A 21,019-nucleotide genomic window follows, 5' to 3' on the forward strand; every position below is an offset into this window, starting at 1 on the left:
TGTGGTGAGAAACAAACCAGCCCTAAGCACACTGCCCTGAACTTGTGCATGTTGGAAGTCATTTTCAATGCACAGTGAATGGTGTGATCAACCCATCTTTATGTTCCATGTAAATTTGTTTTATTTTTGATAATGAAGCTTGGAGAAATGATTCTTGAAGCATTATAACAGCTTTGACTGACAGCTCCCTTGGTGCTGTCTCTTTCACAGCAAGCATAACTGACAGCTTGTAGGTGGAGAGCACATGTAGATAGATTGAGTCCGTAATGGGGGAAAAACAAAGAAGATATTTGTTCTATTTGTTATTTATTAAAATTCAACTAATACGGTAAAATATATGCATCTTGGCAGAATAGATTTAATTTGTAGGCTGAGAGGGTTTTCTGTTATGGAAGCTTGATATATAGCAATTATGTACTAAAATTACTTCGCATAAATATTTTCAAACTCCAGTGAAATTTACATTACTCTTTTTCATACCCATGAATACCGTTTATTTAGCTGGGTATGGTCTAGATAATTAAAGACTTTTCAAGTTGCATATTTAAATTCCATTCAAGTTATCTTTTGTGGGCACCTGCCTGTGTAGATTAAGTTAGAAACCTTGTCACATTAAAAACAAGAATTCTGCAATGCCACTTGTAGGTATAGACCCGAAATAATTGAATGCAGGGACTTGGACAGATACTTATGCACCCACATCCATAGCAGCATTGTTCACAATAGCCCAAAGGTGGAAACAAACTCATGTGTCTGTGGACAGATGGATGGATAAGCAAAATGTGATATATACAAAGAAATATTTATTTAGCTTTAAAAAGAAATGAAGTTCTGATACATGCTGCATTGTGGAAGAACCTTGAAGACACCATGCTAAGTGAAATAAGCCAGGCACAAAAAGAACAGTCATCTAACGATGAGGAGCACTGGCGGAGCAGTGATGCCACCCTGTGTGCCTTGCTCATGGCTTCATTCCCCTCCTCCCCGGATATTCACTGTCCTGAAGTTTGGGTGTATCATTCTCTTGCTTTTCTTTATTGTTTTACTACATATAAATAAATCCTTAAACAATATATTGCTTGGTTTTTGAACGTTATATAAATGGAATCATACTATGTAAGTATATGTGTCTGTTTTTCCTTCCTGGTGAAACTCATACATATTCATATGTGTAGTTCTGGTCCATTTATTGTCATTTCTCTATGGTGCTCTTATCCACCCATCCTCTTATCCATAGACAGATATGTTTGTTGTTGCAAAATTTCTGTGCAAGAATTTCTACATTGTATACACCTAGGAATGTAATTGATGGATTGTAGGGTTTGCTCATCTTAACTTTAGGTCATTGATTCATTGATTGATTTCAGGAGAGCTGTACCAATTTATTCCCCCACAAGCAGCATCTAACAGTTCCTGCTATCACACATATTAGCAACACTTGCTGTTAGCCCAACATTTTGACTCTCCTATGTTTATATTACCAGGTGACTTTAGAACCAAATCCTCACATTGGACGTGACTCCACCATATCGGACTTTAGGGACCTGATGCTTGATGCCTATGCCATGCTCAGTAAATGACAGAAAAATTAAATGAATCTAGCCTGGCCAGTGTGGCTCAGTGACTGAGTGCAGACCTATGAATGGTTCGCAGGCTCAATCCCCAGTAGGGTATGTGCAGCCATTCAATGATTCTCTCTCATCATTGATGCTTCCCTCTTTTTCTCCCTCTCCCTTCCTCTCTGAAATCAATAAAAATATATTTTAAAAATGAAATGAATCTAAGCTTTAGGTGTTTGGTAAAATTATGGATTTTTCATATTTTAAATGTTTATCAAATTATTATTCTAATCATTCCTTCTTCTCCTAATTATGTACCCAATATCAACCTATTAATGGTGTATCTGTCCCCAAACTCAAAGGCTACACAGGAAATGTAATGCAACAGTCCACGTGTTGCTCATAGAAGTGGGAAATGTATTATATTTGCTTTACTGCAATCTAGTAAAAAACTGTAACATGAATTTTAGAGAAAAAAAATTAAGAATAAAACCTGCAAAATTTTTAACCTAATTTCAATACTTAACATAGTTCTTATATGTTCCAACATACTTATTTAAAAAATGGTATAACCTTCCCCCAGTGGCTGTCAACCCCGCTTCTATGTCATGGTGGGCACAGCACTCCTTGAACCTCCATGCCCGTGGCCACTAGACTCAAGAGGCCCACTTTCAACTCCTGCTCTTCCTCCTTCACAGAACAGATGAGGGGATGCGTGGCATCAGTGAAAACATGTCTACATGCAAGAGGTCTGCAGTAAGCATTAGCTTCTGGGATGACCTTTTCATCCAGCATTTTGTGAGACTGTTTAAAGAAAGGAAGGGCCCTGAAATTAACAGTTATTTTGTTGAGTCCAGGGCACTGGTCAGCTTGCAAAGGCATTTATACAGGCATGAAATATTTTCAAGGTGACTTTCCAATGACAGTCACAAGAAAACTACACAGAATCAAATTCAAACCTTTCCTATCAAAACCCATTTCAGAATTACATTCAAAGGACACATTTCAAATCGATGGACTCATGTTGGATTCAAAGAGATGTGCCATAATTGGAGCAAATCTTCAAGATTGACCTTACAGCAGCGGTTCTCAACCTGTGGGTAGCGACCCCTTTGGGGGTCGAATGACCCTTTCACAGGGGTCGCCTAAGACCATCGGAAAACACATGTATAATTACATATTGTTTTTGTGACTAATCACTATGTGTTAATTATGTTCAATTTGTAACAATGAAAATACACCCTGCATATTAGATATTTACATTACGATTCATAACAGTAGCAAAATTACAGTTGTGAAGTAACAAGGAAAATAATTTTATGGTTGGGGGTCACCACAATGTGAGGAGCTGTATGAAAGGGTCGCGGCATTGGGAAGGTTGAGAACCACTGCCTTAACTGAAGAGAAAGAAAAGTAATATGAATACACAATTGTGGCTGCCATCATAACTGTACATGTGCTGGCTGACGAGACTCCGGGGCGGTCTGCAAACCTCATCAAGCAGGAAGCCAACAGTCTGGGACTGCCACAGTCATAAACTATGAACGGGTGAGCATGGATGACCAGCTGGGACACCTGCGGAGACGGTAGTGCGACCTGGCAGGGGTGGAAACCTGCAAGTCCTTAAAGCAGGGGTCCTCAAACTTTTTAAACAGGGGGCCAGTTCACTGTCCCTCAGACCGTTGGAGGGCCGGACTATAGTTTAAAAAAAAAACTATGAACAAATTCCTATGCACACTGCACATATCTTATCTTGAAGTAAAAAAACAAAACGGGAACACATACAATATTTGTATTTGCATGTGGCCCGCGGGCCGTAGTTTGAGGACCCCTGCCTTAAAGTCTCAAAAAGAATGGCTCCTGTTGAATGGGTGGGAAACAGCATCAACCATGAATATTCTGGAATTGTGCAGCAGATTACTACAGACCAAAGTCAGCAGAATAGAGCCCCTTGAATCCTGGAAAAAAATGGAGCTTCGAAGCAGTTCATGCAGCATTACTGCCCGTGCTGGGCAACCAGAGGAGGAAGTGTGCTAGGTTTGAAGATCAGGGACTAATCCGTTTCGGGCTCATGCTGAGCCAGAAGCTATAGCCACTGGCCTCCCCCGAGTTGGTACACTGAGCTTCCTGAGTGATGGCCAGGCCCCGTCTATCAGCCCATCGCACACTCGAGAAACCCGTCACTAGGGCTGCTGAACCATTTCCTGTTTCTGTTGACTTGCTTAAATAAATCTCATTTGCCAATTGAAAAAAATATGGTATAAATTCTGCTTCTACAAACTTATTTGCTTGTTTCTACTTAAACTTCCACAATTAGGTTAAAATTTTTTTACAATGCATAGAAACTGTTATTTAGAGATATATATTGGGTGTGGGGGGTGGGGAGAGGCTGAATGAAAAAAGGTAAAGGGATTAAGCAAATATATATATATATATAACACAGACATAATAGTATGGTGGTAGTCAGTGGATAGAGTGTGGGCCTGCAGACCTAAGGGTCTTGGGTTCGATTCCAGTCAAGAGTACGTACCTTGGTTGCAGGCTCCTCCCAGGCTAGGGCCCTGGTCGGGGCCGGTGCAGGAGGCAACCAATCCATGTATTTCTCTCACATCAATGTTTCTCTCTGTCTTTCCCTCCCTCTTCCGTTCTCCCTAAAAAAATCAATGGAAAAATGTCCTCAGGAGAGAATTAACAAAAATAAATAAATAAATAAATAAATAAATAAATAAATAATACTAAACAAATAAAATAAATCAGAAAAAGAGAGGAATCATTAGCTCAAAATTCAGACCACAAAGTCTGATGTTTGAATTGAAAAAAAAAAAAAGGCCTCTATTTTTGTTATTGTTAATCCTCACCTGAGGATATTTTTCCAGTGATTTTTTAGAAAGAGTGAAAGGGGGAAGGAGGGACAGAGAGAGAAACATTGATGTGATAGAGACACATGGACTGGTCCCCCCCCCCTCGCCCCTGTCCAGATGAGGTTGGGGATCAAGCCTGCAACTAAGGTATGCATGTGCCCTTGACCAGTAGCGAACCCAGGACTCTTCAGGCTGATGGTCTATCAACTGAGCCAAACTGACTAGGGCAAGACACCTACTTCAATAACCTATAACCTTTGGTTCCTGGACCTCTGCCAATTGGATGTAAGTTTCACTATCCTAAAAGGTAACAAAAGCTCTGACCAGTCTGGCTCAGTGGATGGAGCATCGGCCTGTGACGGGCTTTGATTCCGGTCAAGGGCATGTACCTTGGTTGCGGGCACATCCCCAGTAGGAGTGTGCAGGAGGCAGCTGATCGATGTTTCTCTCTCATCGATGTTTCTAGCTCTCTATCCCTCTCCCTTCCTCTCTGTAAAAAATCAATAAAATATATTTTTTTAAAAAGGTAACAAAAGAAAGAACAGAGTGCGCTTTTTGTACAACTAAATGCATTCCATGTAAAGGACTGCTCTTTATTCTGAGATTGTCATTTCTACCTTTTTAATGTTGAAATGTTCTGCGTTTTAAGAAATGATAATAGGTGGTATTTATTTACTTGATAACTTTGTATGACTTCGGATTTTCTGTATGTCTGTGTTTTAATTTTACTGGTCCTTCAAATCTAAATGTTTAAGAATCCTTTCAGAGCCCTTGACTACATCATTTAGTATGTATTCCGTGTAAAGCAACCTGGAGCTACTGCCAGGAGGACCGGAGTCCCAGAAGGAAAAGCATCCTCATCTCTAGTTAACACCTACTTACTTAATTCTGATTGGGTTTCAGGTGAGGCTCAGTACCCACACTATGGGGAGTGGCGTGCAAAGATGAGTAAGGCAGCATTTCGTCCTCACCCGTGTCCGGCTGGGCTGGTAGCGTGATTACAGTCAAAAAACAACGGAAGAGCGAATGCCTTGGACCTAGCGGTCTGGTGGTTGCTGGAGGAGGTGGAGACCCTGGACCCTGGGAAATGGGAAAGGCAGAGAGCAGGGAAAACCCATGCGAGGGAGCAAAACCTGGAGCCCACTCCTGCGTGAGGAAGGCGGGATGGAGGGCGGTGCGGGCGGCTGCGCTGGGAAGAAGGTGCAGCGATGCGCCGGGAAGTCAGTCGGTACCGAGGAGACTCGGCCAGCGACCTAACCCGAGGGCCGCAGCAGAAGCAACAGCAGGCGCCACCCACGGCCTGCCCGCCAGGCTCCACGTGGGCCAGGGGTGGGGCCGGACACGCCCCGCGGGCTCACGCGCCCTATCAGCCGCCTCGGGCCGCAGGACACGCCCCCTGTCTCTTCTGGCTGGAGCTTCCCGACCAGCCCTGAACCGCCCCCGGCGCCTGCGCAGTCCCCGGGCCCCGCCCCCGCTCGCCGGCGGGCCCGCCTCAGCCAAGATGGCGGCCTCCTGTGTGTCCTGCGGTGCCGTGGTTTCCCAGCGGCTCCTTCTCCGGCCAAGGGTTAGCCTGGCCCCGAGGCAGGTCCTCTGGAGAGCCGCGGAGTTGCAGTCGGTTCCCGGGCCCCAGGTAAGGCTGGGCGGAGGGAGTGCCGGGCCTGTAGCGCGAGGATAGGGAGCGGGCCCTGCTGTCGCGCGCGCGGGCCTCCCCGCGACCTCGGGTCCCCGGTGCTTGGCCGCAGAGTTGTGAGGTTAGGGACATGGGCACTGGTCCCGCGGCCTCTCGAGGTGGTTTCTGGTTTCGCGGGGTGTGAGGGGAGTTACCTGGAGCGCCCCCGCCCGCCCGCTGGGTCCCTGCGTGGGTGGGGGCGGTCCCGGCCTCCGCGCGCCCTGCCCCGAGGGAGGAGGCCGGCCCGGGCGGTGAGCGGACCTGGGCTCTCGCCGTGACCGGAGGGCCAGGTTGGGAAGTCTATTCAAGAGGGAACTGGCCCACGGGCCCTGAGTCGCCCTGTGGGTGGGTGAGGCCGGGGCCACGGTAGGTCGCCGAGCCGGGGTGCTGACGGGGAGCCAGCAGGACAGGGCCCCGAAGGCAGACTGTCAGCGCAGAAGAACCCCAATGGATCAGCGCGGACCGAAGAGAAGGCAGCGAGGCGGCGTGGAAAACGGAAAGTGTTTCCGGAGGAGAGTGCTTAACTTACCAAATGCTGTGAAGTTAAGTACTATGACCTAAAAACTATGTTGAAAAAGAAGACTATCATTTTTCTATCTTTTTAAATTGCTTTAACCTAAATCAACCCATCTATCCATTCATTTATCCACCAACCTTTCTTTATTTTTCTTATTGGAAAATATTCTGGGAGTTATTTTTCCCTGCATCTCTTTTGAGTATGTCTTTCCTGTTATAAACACAAGTATCTAAAAAGGACTAAAGCATACAGAATATTAGAATATTTTTATTGGTTAACACTTCATGTGTGTGCCATGTGGGCGGTTGCTAACTTTCCTCCCCTGGGACTCCTGAACCTAGGTGTCTTCTCTGGCCTTCTCTGTGTCCTTTTAGTCATACACAAACATACATGCATATGTATACTTTCTAAAAAATGGATCTCATTGTATTTTTGCTTCTCTAAACTTATATAGTAGAAATCCCTCCAAGTCATTATGGATCAAACTGCTGTCTAATATTCTTGGTGTGAGTGTGTCAGTGTTAATTTAACAATTGATGGGCATTTGCTTTGTTTCCATTTTCTTCCACTAACAAAGTATTCAGTAAACATCCTGGCACAGTTCTTAGGTACTGACTGATGCTTTTATTTCTGTGGAAGAGAGTTCGAGTTTTGAGGTTATTGCTACAAAGGATGTATACATCTTAAATTTTTTGCAATATATGTTTTTATTGATTTCAAAGAGGAAGAGCGATAAAGATAGAAATATCAGTAATGAGAGGGAATCATTGATTGGCTGCCTCCTGCACACCCCCTCCTGGGTATTGAGCCTGCAGTCAAACCATGACCTCCTGGTTCATAGGTCAATGCTCAACCACTGAATCACACTAGCCGGGCTACATCTTAATTTTAATAGATATTCTTACATAGCTTTTCAAAAAGGCTGTAGCAATTCACATTCCATCATTGAACTATTAGTGTGCCCCTTTTTCTATCGACATTAGGTATTACTATGTTTTCAATAAGATGGGTGACAATTTCTCCTTGTTACTGTAATTCTCATCTCCCTGATTATTCTTGAAATAAAGCCTTCTTAGTCCATATGGAAAATGTTTACTGAGCACTTTACTTGAGCCAGACACTGTGATATAAATAAAAATCAAACAAATACCAGACAGTATGGACCCTTAGCAATCCCCAGATTCCTAAATACCACCCCATTAGGGGGCAGGCTGGCCAGCCAATCTCCTGCAGCCCCTAACCCTGCCCGGCCCCACCCCAGATCAGCCCCCCTACTCCGATCAGGGGCAGGGACAGCCGGCCAACCACCCATGGCCTCTCCCCCAGGCCGTTGGTCCCCATCAGCACCCCCTACCCCATTTGGGGGAGGGGCCCACTGGCCAATTGCCCACTGCCCCTCCCCCCAGCTGGCCCTGCCCTGATCTGGCCCCGATCTGGGTGGGCCAGCCAACCAACTTCCCACCATCTCCTTCTCCCGATAGGCCCAGCCCCGATCTGCCCTGATTAGGACAGAGCTAGCCAGACCCCACCCGTGCCACGAATTCGTGCACTGGGCCTCTAGCATAATAATAGTAAAGTGCTTCTCGTACAGGATAAATATTTTTTACATTTGTTTAATGTGCTAGTGCATACTAGGTGGTGGTATAAACAGTAAATATTGTGGGTCACAGTGAGAAACACTGATACAACAAGGAAAAAGAAACAAGTTTCGTTAAGCAGTGACTTTTGAGTGCTCAATTGGGACCTCACTAGCAGATTTCCTCTTGCATACCAATCTCGTGGCACGCATGTTTCATATTCCGATATATAATTGCAAATATCTCAATGTCCCAAATTTTGGGTGGAGGAGGGAATCTTGTTCGTGAGTGGCTAAACTTTTTGGATTATAAACCCATGATTATCAGGGATCTATATACAGTGTACTGTAAGATTTACAGAGGTAAATACAGGGGAGCACAGGAGTGCAATGCCTAATTCAAAGGAATTGTGATGGATAGAGTGGTGGGCAGCTTCTCAGAGGAGGTGAGAGTAGAGTCTTTAGGAGCAATTAGGAGTTTCATGAAAAAAGAGGTATTCTGTTCTAGGAATGTAATAGGTACACAAGGGACAGAGTTGTACAGAGTCAGTGGATTCTGGTAACAACAAATGATTTGTTATATCAACTATAATTGATATAATGGTGAGAGACAGAATTGGAATGTTTGGCATACTATTTTGCTATACTAAGGAACTTGAAAATTTTTAAAACTCTCTCATATATTAGATTTTTATTTATATAATAAAAGCCTAAGCGACCGTTACGGTGGAATGACCGGTTGCTATGATGCGCACTGACCAACAGGGGGCAGACACTCAGCGCAGGACCTGCCCCCGGTGGTCAGTGCTCTCCCACAGTGGGAGCGCCTCTCAGCCAGATGCCGGGCTCATGGCTGGCAAGAGCAGCAGTGGTGGCGGGAACCTCTCTTGCCTCTGCAGCAGCGCCAAAAAGTGGCGAGCCAAGCAGTAAGGAGCAAGCAGGTGGGCGGTAAGGAGTGAGCAGGTTGGTGGTTAGGAGCAAGTAGGCGAGCGGTTAGGAGCGAGGGGTCCCAGACTGCGAGAGGGATGTCAGCCTGCAGGTGGACATCCCCTGAGGGCTCCCGGACTGCAAGAGGGTGCAGGCTGGGCTGAGGGACTCCTTTCCCCAGTGCACAAGTTTTGTGCACTGGGCCTCTAGTATATTATAAGCAGTTTACAGTCATGGTGTCCTATAAAGGTTACCCATGAGTTCTTAAATCATGTATCAATATAATTTAGGAATGCTAATTTAGCTTTCTATAATATTTATTATTTATAAAAAGGAAAAGCAGTAGACCAATTTCTGGTTTGAAAAATATTACTACAAAATTTTGGTAATATTCCCTCTTATTTTTATTTTCTACTAAGCACTTTCTTAGTGCTTGAACTTTCCATTTTTACTGAGCCAGTATGCTCTTGTTGAATTGAACTGTCTGCCAGAATGATCGATGGCATATGGTTGCTTAGATCTTGTATATTTTGGTTTTATTGTAGAATCATTGCTATCTTTGTCTTTAGTATCTGTTTTTCTCTTCTCTCATCTTATGGCCTCTTGGAGGTTGTAATATCCTATATTTGTACACATTTTCTTTAATCTGTATATGTCTTTACCTTTTCTTTTATTCCTCAAAGTATTTTTTTGCCTTTTCTATTCAAATTAGCAACAGATTCTTTTTGTTCCATTTTTATCCAATTGAATAAATACTTAATACTTCTGTAATACCATTAAGGTAGTGTGGCATTTGGCCAAATTTGGGACATCACTGCTTTGTCAGGATGTGTCTGCTTTTTTGGCAACCTGCTGGATTAGAATTACAGTTGCCTGACATACTGATTATCTTTAAAAAGAAACATATCTGTCAAGTTGTATCAATACAGTTCCATGAAAACAAAGCCTGAGGGAAATTCTCTGTCATAGCTTCTCAGATGGAAATAGAACCTGCAGAAAATTTTGTTGGGAGTTGTACTTAGTGGCAAACCAGAATCTCTCCAGGGATTCTTACTGTCCTCAGCTAAAGGTCTAGTTGGTTTGTTTGAAGCCTCATCTTACTTGATGGCTTGTACTGATGAATAATGGATGCCTTTGAATGTAAGTATTTTTTGTGTGAATTCGTTGCTGAAACAATTCACAACATTTAATAAATATATTTAGTAGTCTGGTGCTGATGCTATGATGGCTTTGTAACTAAGTCATAATCTTCAGCAATATGTACAAATGTTTTTTAAAAGATCCTAAAGAGATTGTTTGAAAAATAGCAAATTAGGAGCATGTTAAAGAAAAAACCCTTTATGAACAACAATAAACACTTTACAGACCTTTTTAAAGTCTCATTTATGTTAAAAGTACATAAACTACTACCGCATGTCACAAACTCCAGAGAATAGAGAAAGACAAAAAGTAATTTTATATTTTTATTGATTCCAGGCAGGAAGGGAGAGGGAGAGGGAGAGGGAGAGGGAGGGGGAGAGGGAGGGAGAGGGAGGGAGGGAGGGAGGGAGAGAGAGAGAGAGAGAGAGAGAGAGAGAGAGAGAGAGAGAGAGAGAGATGTCAATGGTGAGAGAGAATCATTGATCAGCTGCTCCCTGCATGCCCTCTACTGGGGATTGAGCCCAAAACCCAGGAATCAAACCTGGGACCCTGCAATCCACAGACTGATGCTTTATCCACGGAGCCAAACCAGCCAGGGCAAAAAGTAATTTTAAATCAAGTGAAGAATTGAGTTTTCAAGCCAACAATCAACTCTTTTATTTGAGATGATGCTAAAATGTAGGAACAAAAGAGGAGCAATGTGAAAAAGAGATAAAGAAAAGATAAAGGAATATTTACTTAACAAAATGGAAGTTATTTTAATTACTTAACACTACCAAGAACATTTTTTAAAATGTTGGGTGAGGGAGAGTTCTGTGAAACAGATATTCAAATAAACTGTTATGGAAAGAATTTTGAAGATGGACTAATGATGTATAGTAGAAGCTAAAAAACTCAGAATGACTGCAGAATTGGCACTGCAGAGAAAGGGGAAAACACACACACCAAGAAACCAAGGAGTAAATGTTTATAAATCATACAGAATGCAGAAAAAAGGGACAAGAAATAAGACAGAATAATAGATAAAGGATTGTGATTGAAAAAGGAGATTAAGTAGGTGAAGAGTATTGCTGAAGTTGGTAGAAGAAATACGTGTAAACATTTTATCAGACGTGGATGAAAACCAGTAAAATAAAAACAGGTTATGTACTGTCTAAATTGCCAGATCAAAAGATGAATTTTAAAAAGCACAGACCATATAGCAAAAGAATGAAAACAGGAAGGAAGCATAAAAAATGTAAAGATAAAATAAGATAATAAGACAATATTTATTAAAGCCCATTTAAATGGGATAATCTCATATTTTTAAAAAACTCATATTGGGCCAAAAGAACAAAAACTAAGATGACTAAATTTAAATAAAAAATATGGGCAATGGTATTCAAGGGTAGTGCTAATGGGAGTTTAAAATAGAGCTGCAGTACTGTGACCCAGTAGAACTGAGTTCAGGATAGAAGTGTTATGTGGGAATGGCACACTTTATAATGCTGAAGGGTACAGTCTGCCTTCAGATAAAACTCTCCTGAACTAAGTAGTGCGTTGAGTATACCACTGAAACAAAGGAAATATATAGGAAACAAAAATATAACTGGTGAAAAAAATTTGCACATAGTGTAAACCATGTAGATTTCTGTTTCTTTGATATTCCCTTGGCTAATATTCAGTATAAATAGCCATATAAGTTCTGTTGTTTTTTTTTTCCTACTTTTTCCCCCTTTGCTCTGTCTACCCTTTACAGCCACTCTTTGGATATGAAGTGTGCAGTCCATCAAACCTATAACTTCTTACCCTATAGACACCTCATGACCTATCTCACAAAAGAAAATAGTGGCCAGAAGATATAAGTAACCTTACTTCTCCACCTACTCACCCTCACAAACTATTTTGCTTCTTTGCATAGAAGAGATATTTCTCATTGGAACACTAATGCCTGCCATTTCCCCTGCTTCATGTCCTATGTGATTAACAGACCATATCTCTAGCTCAAATCTTTCCTGTGCCACACACACACACACACACACACACACACAGCCATCTGCCTCCTAGACCCCTCTCCTGAGATGCCTGTAGGCATCTGGAACCCATCATGCCCAAATGGAACACATCCCTTTCCTCCCTAATGTTCTTCCTCTAGCATTCATTATGTCAGTGAATGGAGCCATGTTCACTGGAAGACTCCTTTTCTCCTCCTGAGGGTTGTGGCTGGTGATTGGTGGGAGCCATAGTGGATTTGTTTGTATTATGAATGGATTGTTTTAGCTATAGACAAAAGCATTTGTCATATTATTTACAACACCAGCAGTGTAATCATCATTTTGGCAATGAACATTTGGAAGAATTAGCTCTACTCTGTGACTGTTATTTTTATTCCCCAAATTAATACCTTTTACCATGTCTCTTGGGGCAGAAAAGCATTTTCACTTTGAGTATGGGAAGTAACTTTCTCCACTGTTCAGAGAAGACAGTGGGATCTAAAGAAAAGCCTGGGAAAAGATGATAAAACTATTGACATAGGGAATTGGGGCTGGTGGCACTTGGCTGTGGGGAGAGGTAGCAGGGGTGTGAAAACAGGCTCTCTATAAAAGGGCAGTCTAACTATATATATACATAAGCCAGTTTGGGTCATGGTTTTCCTCATTGGTAGTAACATTGTGTCTTCATAGAGCATTGTAAGAAAACAGTTGTCTATTCATAACACCAAGAGAAACTGCTCTGCTTTCCCAAGGAAAAGTGAACTATAAAGTTTCATGGAATTTTAAATTGCTCTTTCTTACTCATCAAAGAGTAATAAGAAACTATTTTATCACTTTAAATTTGTGAGAGTTTGGAACATAATTTTTCTATTAATTGGATATTTTAATAGTTGTCCTGAATATTTTTTCCTTTTCTGTTGTAACTGTGGTGACAAATGACTATAGAGTTATTTGAATCTCTGATTCTCAAAGGGTTAGGGAATGGATGAGGGAGGGATGGTGCTGGTGGTGTCTCACGTCTTTGTCCGTTTCTGTCTCTCTCTCTTTACCTCCCTCCCTCTTTGCCTCCCTTCTTCTCTCTCCCTCCTCCCCCCCTTGCACTCTCTCTGAAAAGCACTGGAAAAAATTATCCTACAGTGAGGATTAAAATGTATACATACATATATCACAAGTAGCTGAAGTTGATATGTCAGTATCAAATATGAATGTGAGTAGTATTTTTGTTTTTAATGTGTTGAAATGCTAGTCACTTAAACTACTTTGTAAGCACAGGCTTTAAAAAGAGATTTTTATGTTTATGAAAAGGGAATGAATGAGTTACTAAGTCTAAATATTGCTTAAGAGTGTTTAAAATTGTTGAGGCAGGAATCAGGTTGAGAACCACAGATTAAAGATTTTGAGAAAAGCCAGGACAAGATCTGTTCTAATTCTCTCCAGCAACTGAATGGCCATTTGAAAACATTTTTCAGGTTCTTTTCCTCTGGCCGGGGGCCGGGGGGGGGGGGGGGGGGAGGGGGGGGTGTGGGATTCCTATTGCCACAGCATAAAGGATTCACAGCAGCAAGTGTGATATCATTACTGATAGTTTAAAATGATGTGAAAGCCCTTATTTCTACAGAGCATATTGAATCAAATTATTACTAAGAAATTGTCTTTATTTTTAGTGAAGCAGTTTCTTCATTGTGTCAATTTAAAATAAGGACCATGGAATAAAGTTTCAAACTAAGCTAAACCTATTACTTTTAAGACATTTAAAGATAGGCTGCATTTGTACCCTAAACAAGGTGAGTGCCTGTAGTCTAAGGCAGTGGTTCTCAACCTTCTGGCCCTTTAAATACAGTTCCTCATGTTGTGACCCAACCATAACATTGTTTTCATTGCTACTTCATAACTGTAATGTTGCTACTGTTATGAATTGTAATGTAAATATCTGATATGCAGGATGGTCTTAGGCGACCCCCGTGAAAGGGTTGTTCGACCGCCAAAGGAGTCGCGACCCACAGGTTGAGAACCGCTGGTCTAAGGGTGCATGTCCCTTTACCCCCACTTCTGCTCGTTAGTTCCTGTCTGCTGGTACCTTTGCCTCTTTTTAAGTAAGTGGCACGGTCACTCTTCATTTCGTGTATGTCAAATATCACAAGTAGCCCTGGCCTTGTTTGCTCAGTGGTTAGTGGCCCACAGACCAAAGGATATTTTTTCCATTGCTTTTTAGAGAAAGTGAGAGTGAGGAAGGAAGGGAGGGAGGGAAGGAGGGAGGGAGGAGAGGGGAGGGGAGGGGAGGGGAGGGGAGGGGAGGGGAGGGGAGGGGAGGGGAGGGGAGGGGAGGGGAGGAGAGACGAGACACATTGACTGGTTGCCTCCCACCCACACCCAGCCAGGACGAACCATAACCAAGGTAACCATAACCGAGGTACCCGCACTGAGGTATGTGCCTTTGACCGGGAATCGAACCCATGAACAAGTAGCTGAAGTTGATGGATCGGTATCAAATATGGATGTGGGTAGTATTTTTGGTTTTATTGTGTTAAAATGCTAATAATTTAAACTACTTTGTAAGCATAGGCTTTAAAAAACAAGCTTTTGAGCAAGGGACAATTCTAACACCTTCCTTCACAGGCCTTTTACCTTGTTTGCAGATTCCTGCCAACTGAGTACTATAATAAAGAAGACAACTATTTGAATATCCCATTTTATTTAGAGACAATGGCCTACAGATCATTGTTTAATATAAATTTTTTTTTCTTTTCTTTCCACATATATTTTCTGCTAGATATTGAGGCTAAAACATGTCACAGTTGTAACAACCAAGAAAAACGTTAAAGCCTTAAGACGTGAAACCTACACAGTGGATTTTATTAAAAAGCAGATTGAGGAGTTCAACATAGGGAAGAGACATTTAGCCAACATGATGGGAGAAGATCCAGAAACTTTTACGCAAGAGGATATTGATGTAAGTACAGTTGCTCTGTGGAAAAGTAATTGCTGTAAACTTTTAGATGCTGGAGGCACTGTTCTTCAGCTGGAGCCCTTTAGGTCTGTGTAAATTTTAATCAAACTGTCAGAATAAGGAAAAGTACTTTGCAAGTGGAAACTATGGTTTCAAAGAGAGATTCTACTCTGTATTTGAAGCATAATAAAGTGAGGTGAGTTTTAGATTTCAACTAGAAATGGATGTTTTCCTTGATTTAAGGTCATAGGAGCCACTATGAATGCTTATACAGAGTTTGGAAACATTTATCCTTTAGGTAGTCTGAAATTTAGCTTTCTTACAAAATGATAAAACAAATGGTAATGGAAATAGAGTCAGGTTTATAGGAAATTCCATAAATAAATCTAAGCCCAATGTTTTTTATCAACTTAACTATATATTTGAATTTTTAAAGTAACAGCATGTCCTAAGTGATTTGAGAATAGGTTAGAATGCTAGTCACATGCCATTCTTGAATTATAATCCTGAGAAAAGTAGTAATAATATTACCTTTTTGCTAGACATGCCAAAATAGCTAGCAAAAGAACTTAACAATTTAACAATTTTAAAGATTGTTCTAATTTTATAAAAAGTAACATATGATATCCAATGGTGATCTGTATTTAACAGAATAACATCTTTGTATAAACTTAACATTTTATTTTATTTCAAATATATAATTATTTTAATCATTTTGTGTTTTTAGGCATTTTAGTTTATTTCCCATCTTTTTGTATGCCTTTCTTAATTATTTGTAAATGGTACTTCAGTATCTTTCTGAGGCACCAGACCAACATGTTTGACTAAGCTAGAGGGATTTCTTATTGCCCTTGTAGGTCCAGGTGACTTAGAGTTATGGACCTCTTAGCTGCTGTCCTGTTTTTTGAATTTTATGGTAATCTGGACAGTATTTAGGGATATTGAGAAACCTGTATTTTTATTTGAGTGATTTTAATCAAAGGGTCGTGCTCCATTTTTAGAAGAGGAAACAGGCACAAAAAATAAGCATCGTATTTAAATATCTAAGTATGGATAAGGGGACACACTTCAAACTTCAAACTGTGAGCCTTCTATTCTTCCTTCATCTCTGCCTCATTTCATAGATAATGGATATCTGACAGTATCCAGATGTTTTACGTAATTTTTAGCTACATACTCAAAATATGATTTTCAAGAAGAAAGGGGCAACTTTCAACAATAAAGATTTATTTTTAAAAAGGGGCAAAAAGTAACTAGTGTTTGTATACTCAAAAATTTTTTAATTTTTAAAGAAGAATTAAAGGACCAAAAACTAAATAAGGTCTTCTTCTGCCTTTAATAACATGTGTCCTTCTAAAAGATAAGGGAATAATGAGCATCTTAGCATGGTAGTAATGCTACAGAATTATGTTTTTCAAAGAGAAATACACTTCCCTATCTCTGCGCCTCTAAATATTCTCTCTTGAGCTAACTTTTGCTGTTTACTTGTTTTGTGTGTGTGTGTGTGTGTTTTTTTTGTTTGGTGGCTGCTTTTTCAAGACATACTTCACATACCATCTCAAGGTGTACTTCACTGGTTTTTAGTCTGTCTACAGAGGTCTACAGCCATTACCACAGTCTAAGTATAGACCGTTTTCATCACCCCATAACAAAACTTTGTAACCTGTAGCAACCACTTTTCAACTTCTTCCATTCCTCTCAGCTCTGGACAACTAATTTCTACTTTATATCTTTATAGATTTGCCTACTCTGGACATTTCATATAAACAAAATCATATAATTCTTGGTCTTTGGTGCTTGGCTTCTTTCGTTTAGCATATTGTTTTCAATATTTATCTATGTTTTATCATGTGTCAGTTATGCATTCCTATTCATTGCCAAATACTTTTCCATTGTATGGATATACTACATTTCTTTTAAATCCAGTCATCAGTTGATGTGCATTTGGATTGTTTCAAATTTTGGCTATTTTAAATTATGCTGCTATAAACATGTGTAAAAGTTTTTGTGGCGGTCACATGTCAATTCTCTTGGGAATGTACCTAGAAACCATTGCTAATTCAAAGTCATGAAGATTTACACGTATGTTTTTTTCTGAGAGGCTTATAGTTTTAGTTTCTTACCTAAGTCTTTGGTTCATTTGGGGTAATTTTTATATGTAGTATGAGATAGGGGTCCAGTGTTACTCTTTTACATGAGGCTATCCAGTTGTCCAGTGGCATTTGTTGAAAAGACTGTTGTTTTGCCATTGAATTGTTTCATCACCCTTAATGAAAATCACTTAGCTGTAAATATAACGGTTTATTTGTGAACTCGCAATTATGTTTTATTGATATGTATGTTTATAGTTACACCAGTATTCACTCTCTTGATTACTGTAGCTTTGTAATAAATTTTGAAGTTGGGAAGTACTCCTACTTTGCTCATCTGTTTCAAGAACATTTTGGCTATTCTGTACCCCTTGAATTTCCTTAAGAATTTTAGGATGAGTTTGTCAGTTTCTGTAAAGAGCCAGCTAGTATTTTTAAAGAGATTGTGTTGAATCTCTAGGTCAGTGATGGCGAACCTTTTGAGCTCGGCGTGTCAGCATTTTGAAAAACCCTAACTTAACTCTGGTGCCATGTCACATATAGAAATTTTTTGATATTTGCAACCATAGTAAAACAAAGACTTATATTTTTGATGTTTATTTTATATATTTAAATGCCATTTAACAAAGAAAAATCAACTAAAAAAATGATTTCTCGTGTCACCTCTTGTGTGATAGGTTCGCCATCACTGCAGGTCAATTTTGGGAGTATTGCCATCCTAATATTATCTTCTGATCTGTAAACATGGATGTCTTTCAGTTTATTTAGATGTTTAATATCTTTCAGTGATATTTTAAGTTTCCAGAGTTTAAGTTTGGCATTGTTTTTTTAATGCTTAAATTAAAATCATTAATTTCTTTTTTAAAATTTTAAGTGGAATTGTTTTCTTTCTTTTCTTTTTTTTAAATTTATTTTATTGATTTTTTACAGAGAGGAAGAGAGAGGGATAGAGAGTTAGAAACATCCATGAGAGAGAAACAGCAATCAGCTGCTTCCTACACCCCCTACTGGGGATGTGCCCGCAACCATGGTACATACCCCTGACCGGAATTGAACCTGGGGCCCTTCAGTCTGCAGGCCAACACAATATCCACTGAGCCAAACCAGTTAGGGCTCTTTTTGGATTCTTTATTGCAAGTGATTGAAATACAATTAATTTTTGAATATCAGTCTTAAATCTTTCAACGTTGCTGAATTCATTTACTAATTCTTATAGTTTTTTAGTGGATTCCTTAGGATTTTATGTGTTCAAAATGTCACCTGCAAATAGAAATAGATATAGTTTTTTTTCTTTTCAGTCTGGATGCCTAATTGCCCTGGCCAGCATCTCCAACAATGTTGAGTAGACATGGTGAGAGTGGACATCCTCATCTTGTTCTGATCTTAGGGGAAAGCTTCCAGTTTTCACCATTAAATATTATGTGCCAGGGGTTTTTTTGTAGATGCTCTTTATCAGATACAGGAAATTCCTTCCATATCTAGTTTGTTGAACATATTTATCATAAAAGGATGTGGGATATTGCCAAATGCTTTTTCTGCTTTTATTGAGATGATCATTTCTTTTATTGGTATGGTATATCATGTTAATTGATTTTTTCTTTATCTTTATTAAATTGAAATAGTATCAATTACTTTCATATTGTTAGTATTGAAGAGACAAGCAAGCCCCCCCAAAAGCTTATGACATAACAAATCATAGAGTCAGTCATAAAGCACAGTCTTATGTTGTTACCTATAGATTTGTTCTAGGAATGATAGAAGCAAATCTAGATTTTTGTTTGTTTTTTAACATTGCTCAATGAAACATTACTTATTAATAGTAAAACTTCTAATAGGACCTAACACAAAGTATAGGATGTCAATTAAGGTTCATAAGAATCATATTTTATTCTGAATCAAACTTTTTGCTCATATACATTTATTAGACATTTTATTCATAAACATGTAAGGATTTTTTAACGAGAAGATTTTTAGATTAGATTTTTTAAAATGTATTTGGGGTTATATAAACTTCAGGTGCACAATTTATAATATGACATCTGCATACTCCATTGTGTGCTCACAATATGATGTCTGTCACCATATATTTGACCGCCTTTACCCTCTTTTTTTTTTATTCTGTATCAAGCTTAATTAATACTTTAAAACAGTGATTTTCCACAAGAATTTTTAAAGCCTATGATGTCTGACTATTTAGTCAGGGGCACTGACTTTTTCCTTTAGATTGTTAAAAAAAAATGACAACAGCCAACACAACAATAGCTGTCCGATGTGAAAGAATCAAAATTATACCTTTTTTTTTTTTTGTCATATTGGCAAAAAATATAATATGGTTTTTGGTGTGCCACACAATGTTAGTAATTAGTTTACTAGTATGTGTGCTATGATATAAAAATGGTTGAAAATCGCTGCTTTAAAGAATACAGGTTATTTGGTTTTTTGGTGGTTTTTTTTTTATGTTGATTGATTTGGGTGTTTAACTTTGTGTTCCTGGAATAAACCCCAGTCTGTCAATGTGGATAATAATTTTTTATGTGTTTCTGGATTAGGCTTGCTAGCATTTTGCTAAGTTTTACTTCTAATTGATACTGGTCGGTAGTTTTAATGTCTTTGTCTGATTTTGACATCAGGGTAATATTGGCCTCATAGAATGAGTTGGGAAATGATCTCTTCCATTTTTAGAAGAGTTTGTGAAGAATTGGTAGTAATTCTTTAAATATCTGGTTGAATTAACTAGTGAAGCTATCTGGGCCTGGCAGTTTTGTAGGGAGGATAAAACTGGTTTTAAAGTTACTTTTAAAATTAGTTTGCTTTTTTTTTTTTAAACCCAAGGATATGTTTTTATTAAATTTAGAGAGAGATGAAGAGAGGGGGAGAGAGGGGAAAACATCGATTGGTTGCCTTTCATATATACCCTAACTGGGATCAAACCCGAAACCTGGGTATGTGCTCTGACCGGGAATTGAACCCTCGACCCTTCAGTGCAGGGGGGGACACTCCAACCAGTTGAGCCACACTGGCCAGGGCTTGTTGTTTGCTTTTTAAAATGGCCCTCCCCTCTCTCCTGTGACCTCTGTGATCCTGAGTTCTCTGCAAGATCCTGCTATCTAACTGACTTTACCCGCCTTTACAACCTTTTGGGATGTACGAATGGCATATTTAGCTCACTGAGAGAAGCAGAATCAGTCAACAGGTTTGTAATTCTATCTGAAGGGATAAACATTTTCACAGCCTAAGTATAAAAATGAATTAGGTTGTTTGGAATGGTTAGTTCATTGCTTGGATATTTAATCAGAATATTACTTAGGGGTGTTAAAATTCCTGAGAATTTAACTTCTACAAAGTAGACATGATCTATAATTTAATTCAATTCAGTTAACTCATTAAACGTCTAGGCTCACTGTATAATGTTCATGTAGGTAAATTAGGTGCCATTGTATTTAGATTAAACCATTTATTCTTTTATATATTGGAAAGTTTTTTTATACTGCTTATTAACAATTGCTAAAGTAATGATAGCCAAAACCATCTATGAAATGAATTTAAGTAAATATTTTTAAGATTTAAAATCTCTGCCCTGGCCAGTGGTCAGAGTGTCGGCCCATGCACCAAAGGGTTATGGGTTCAATTCCTGGTCAAGGGCACAAACCTGGGTGTGTATGTCTCTCCCTCCCCTTCCCCTTCCTTCCTCCTCTCCACTGGCTCTTAAAAGCAGTGGGAAAAATATCCTCGGGTGAGGATTAACAACAACAAAAAATGT

General features: G+C 39.8%; 1 protein-coding gene across 1 annotated transcript in view; it reads left to right on the forward strand.

Annotated features, from left to right (window-relative positions):
* Window positions 1-5,903: 5,903 nt before the first annotated feature.
* Window positions 5,904-21,019, forward strand: part of MRPS9 (mitochondrial ribosomal protein S9) — a 73,351-nt gene continuing 58,235 nt past the window's right edge. Inside the window, exons 1-2 of the mRNA XM_081101408.1 lie at window positions 5,904-6,050; window positions 14,993-15,172. Of these exons, the coding sequence (XP_080957534.1) occupies window positions 5,922-6,050; window positions 14,993-15,172 (309 nt within the window). The 5' untranslated portion in view covers window positions 5,904-5,921. The remainder of the gene's footprint in view (window positions 6,051-14,992; window positions 15,173-21,019) is intronic.

The sequence above is a fragment of the Myotis nattereri genome (genome assembly GCF_964212035.1).
Source record: "Myotis nattereri genome assembly, chromosome: 10".
In the NCBI taxonomy this organism is placed as follows: Eukaryota; Metazoa; Chordata; class Mammalia; order Chiroptera; family Vespertilionidae; genus Myotis; species Myotis nattereri.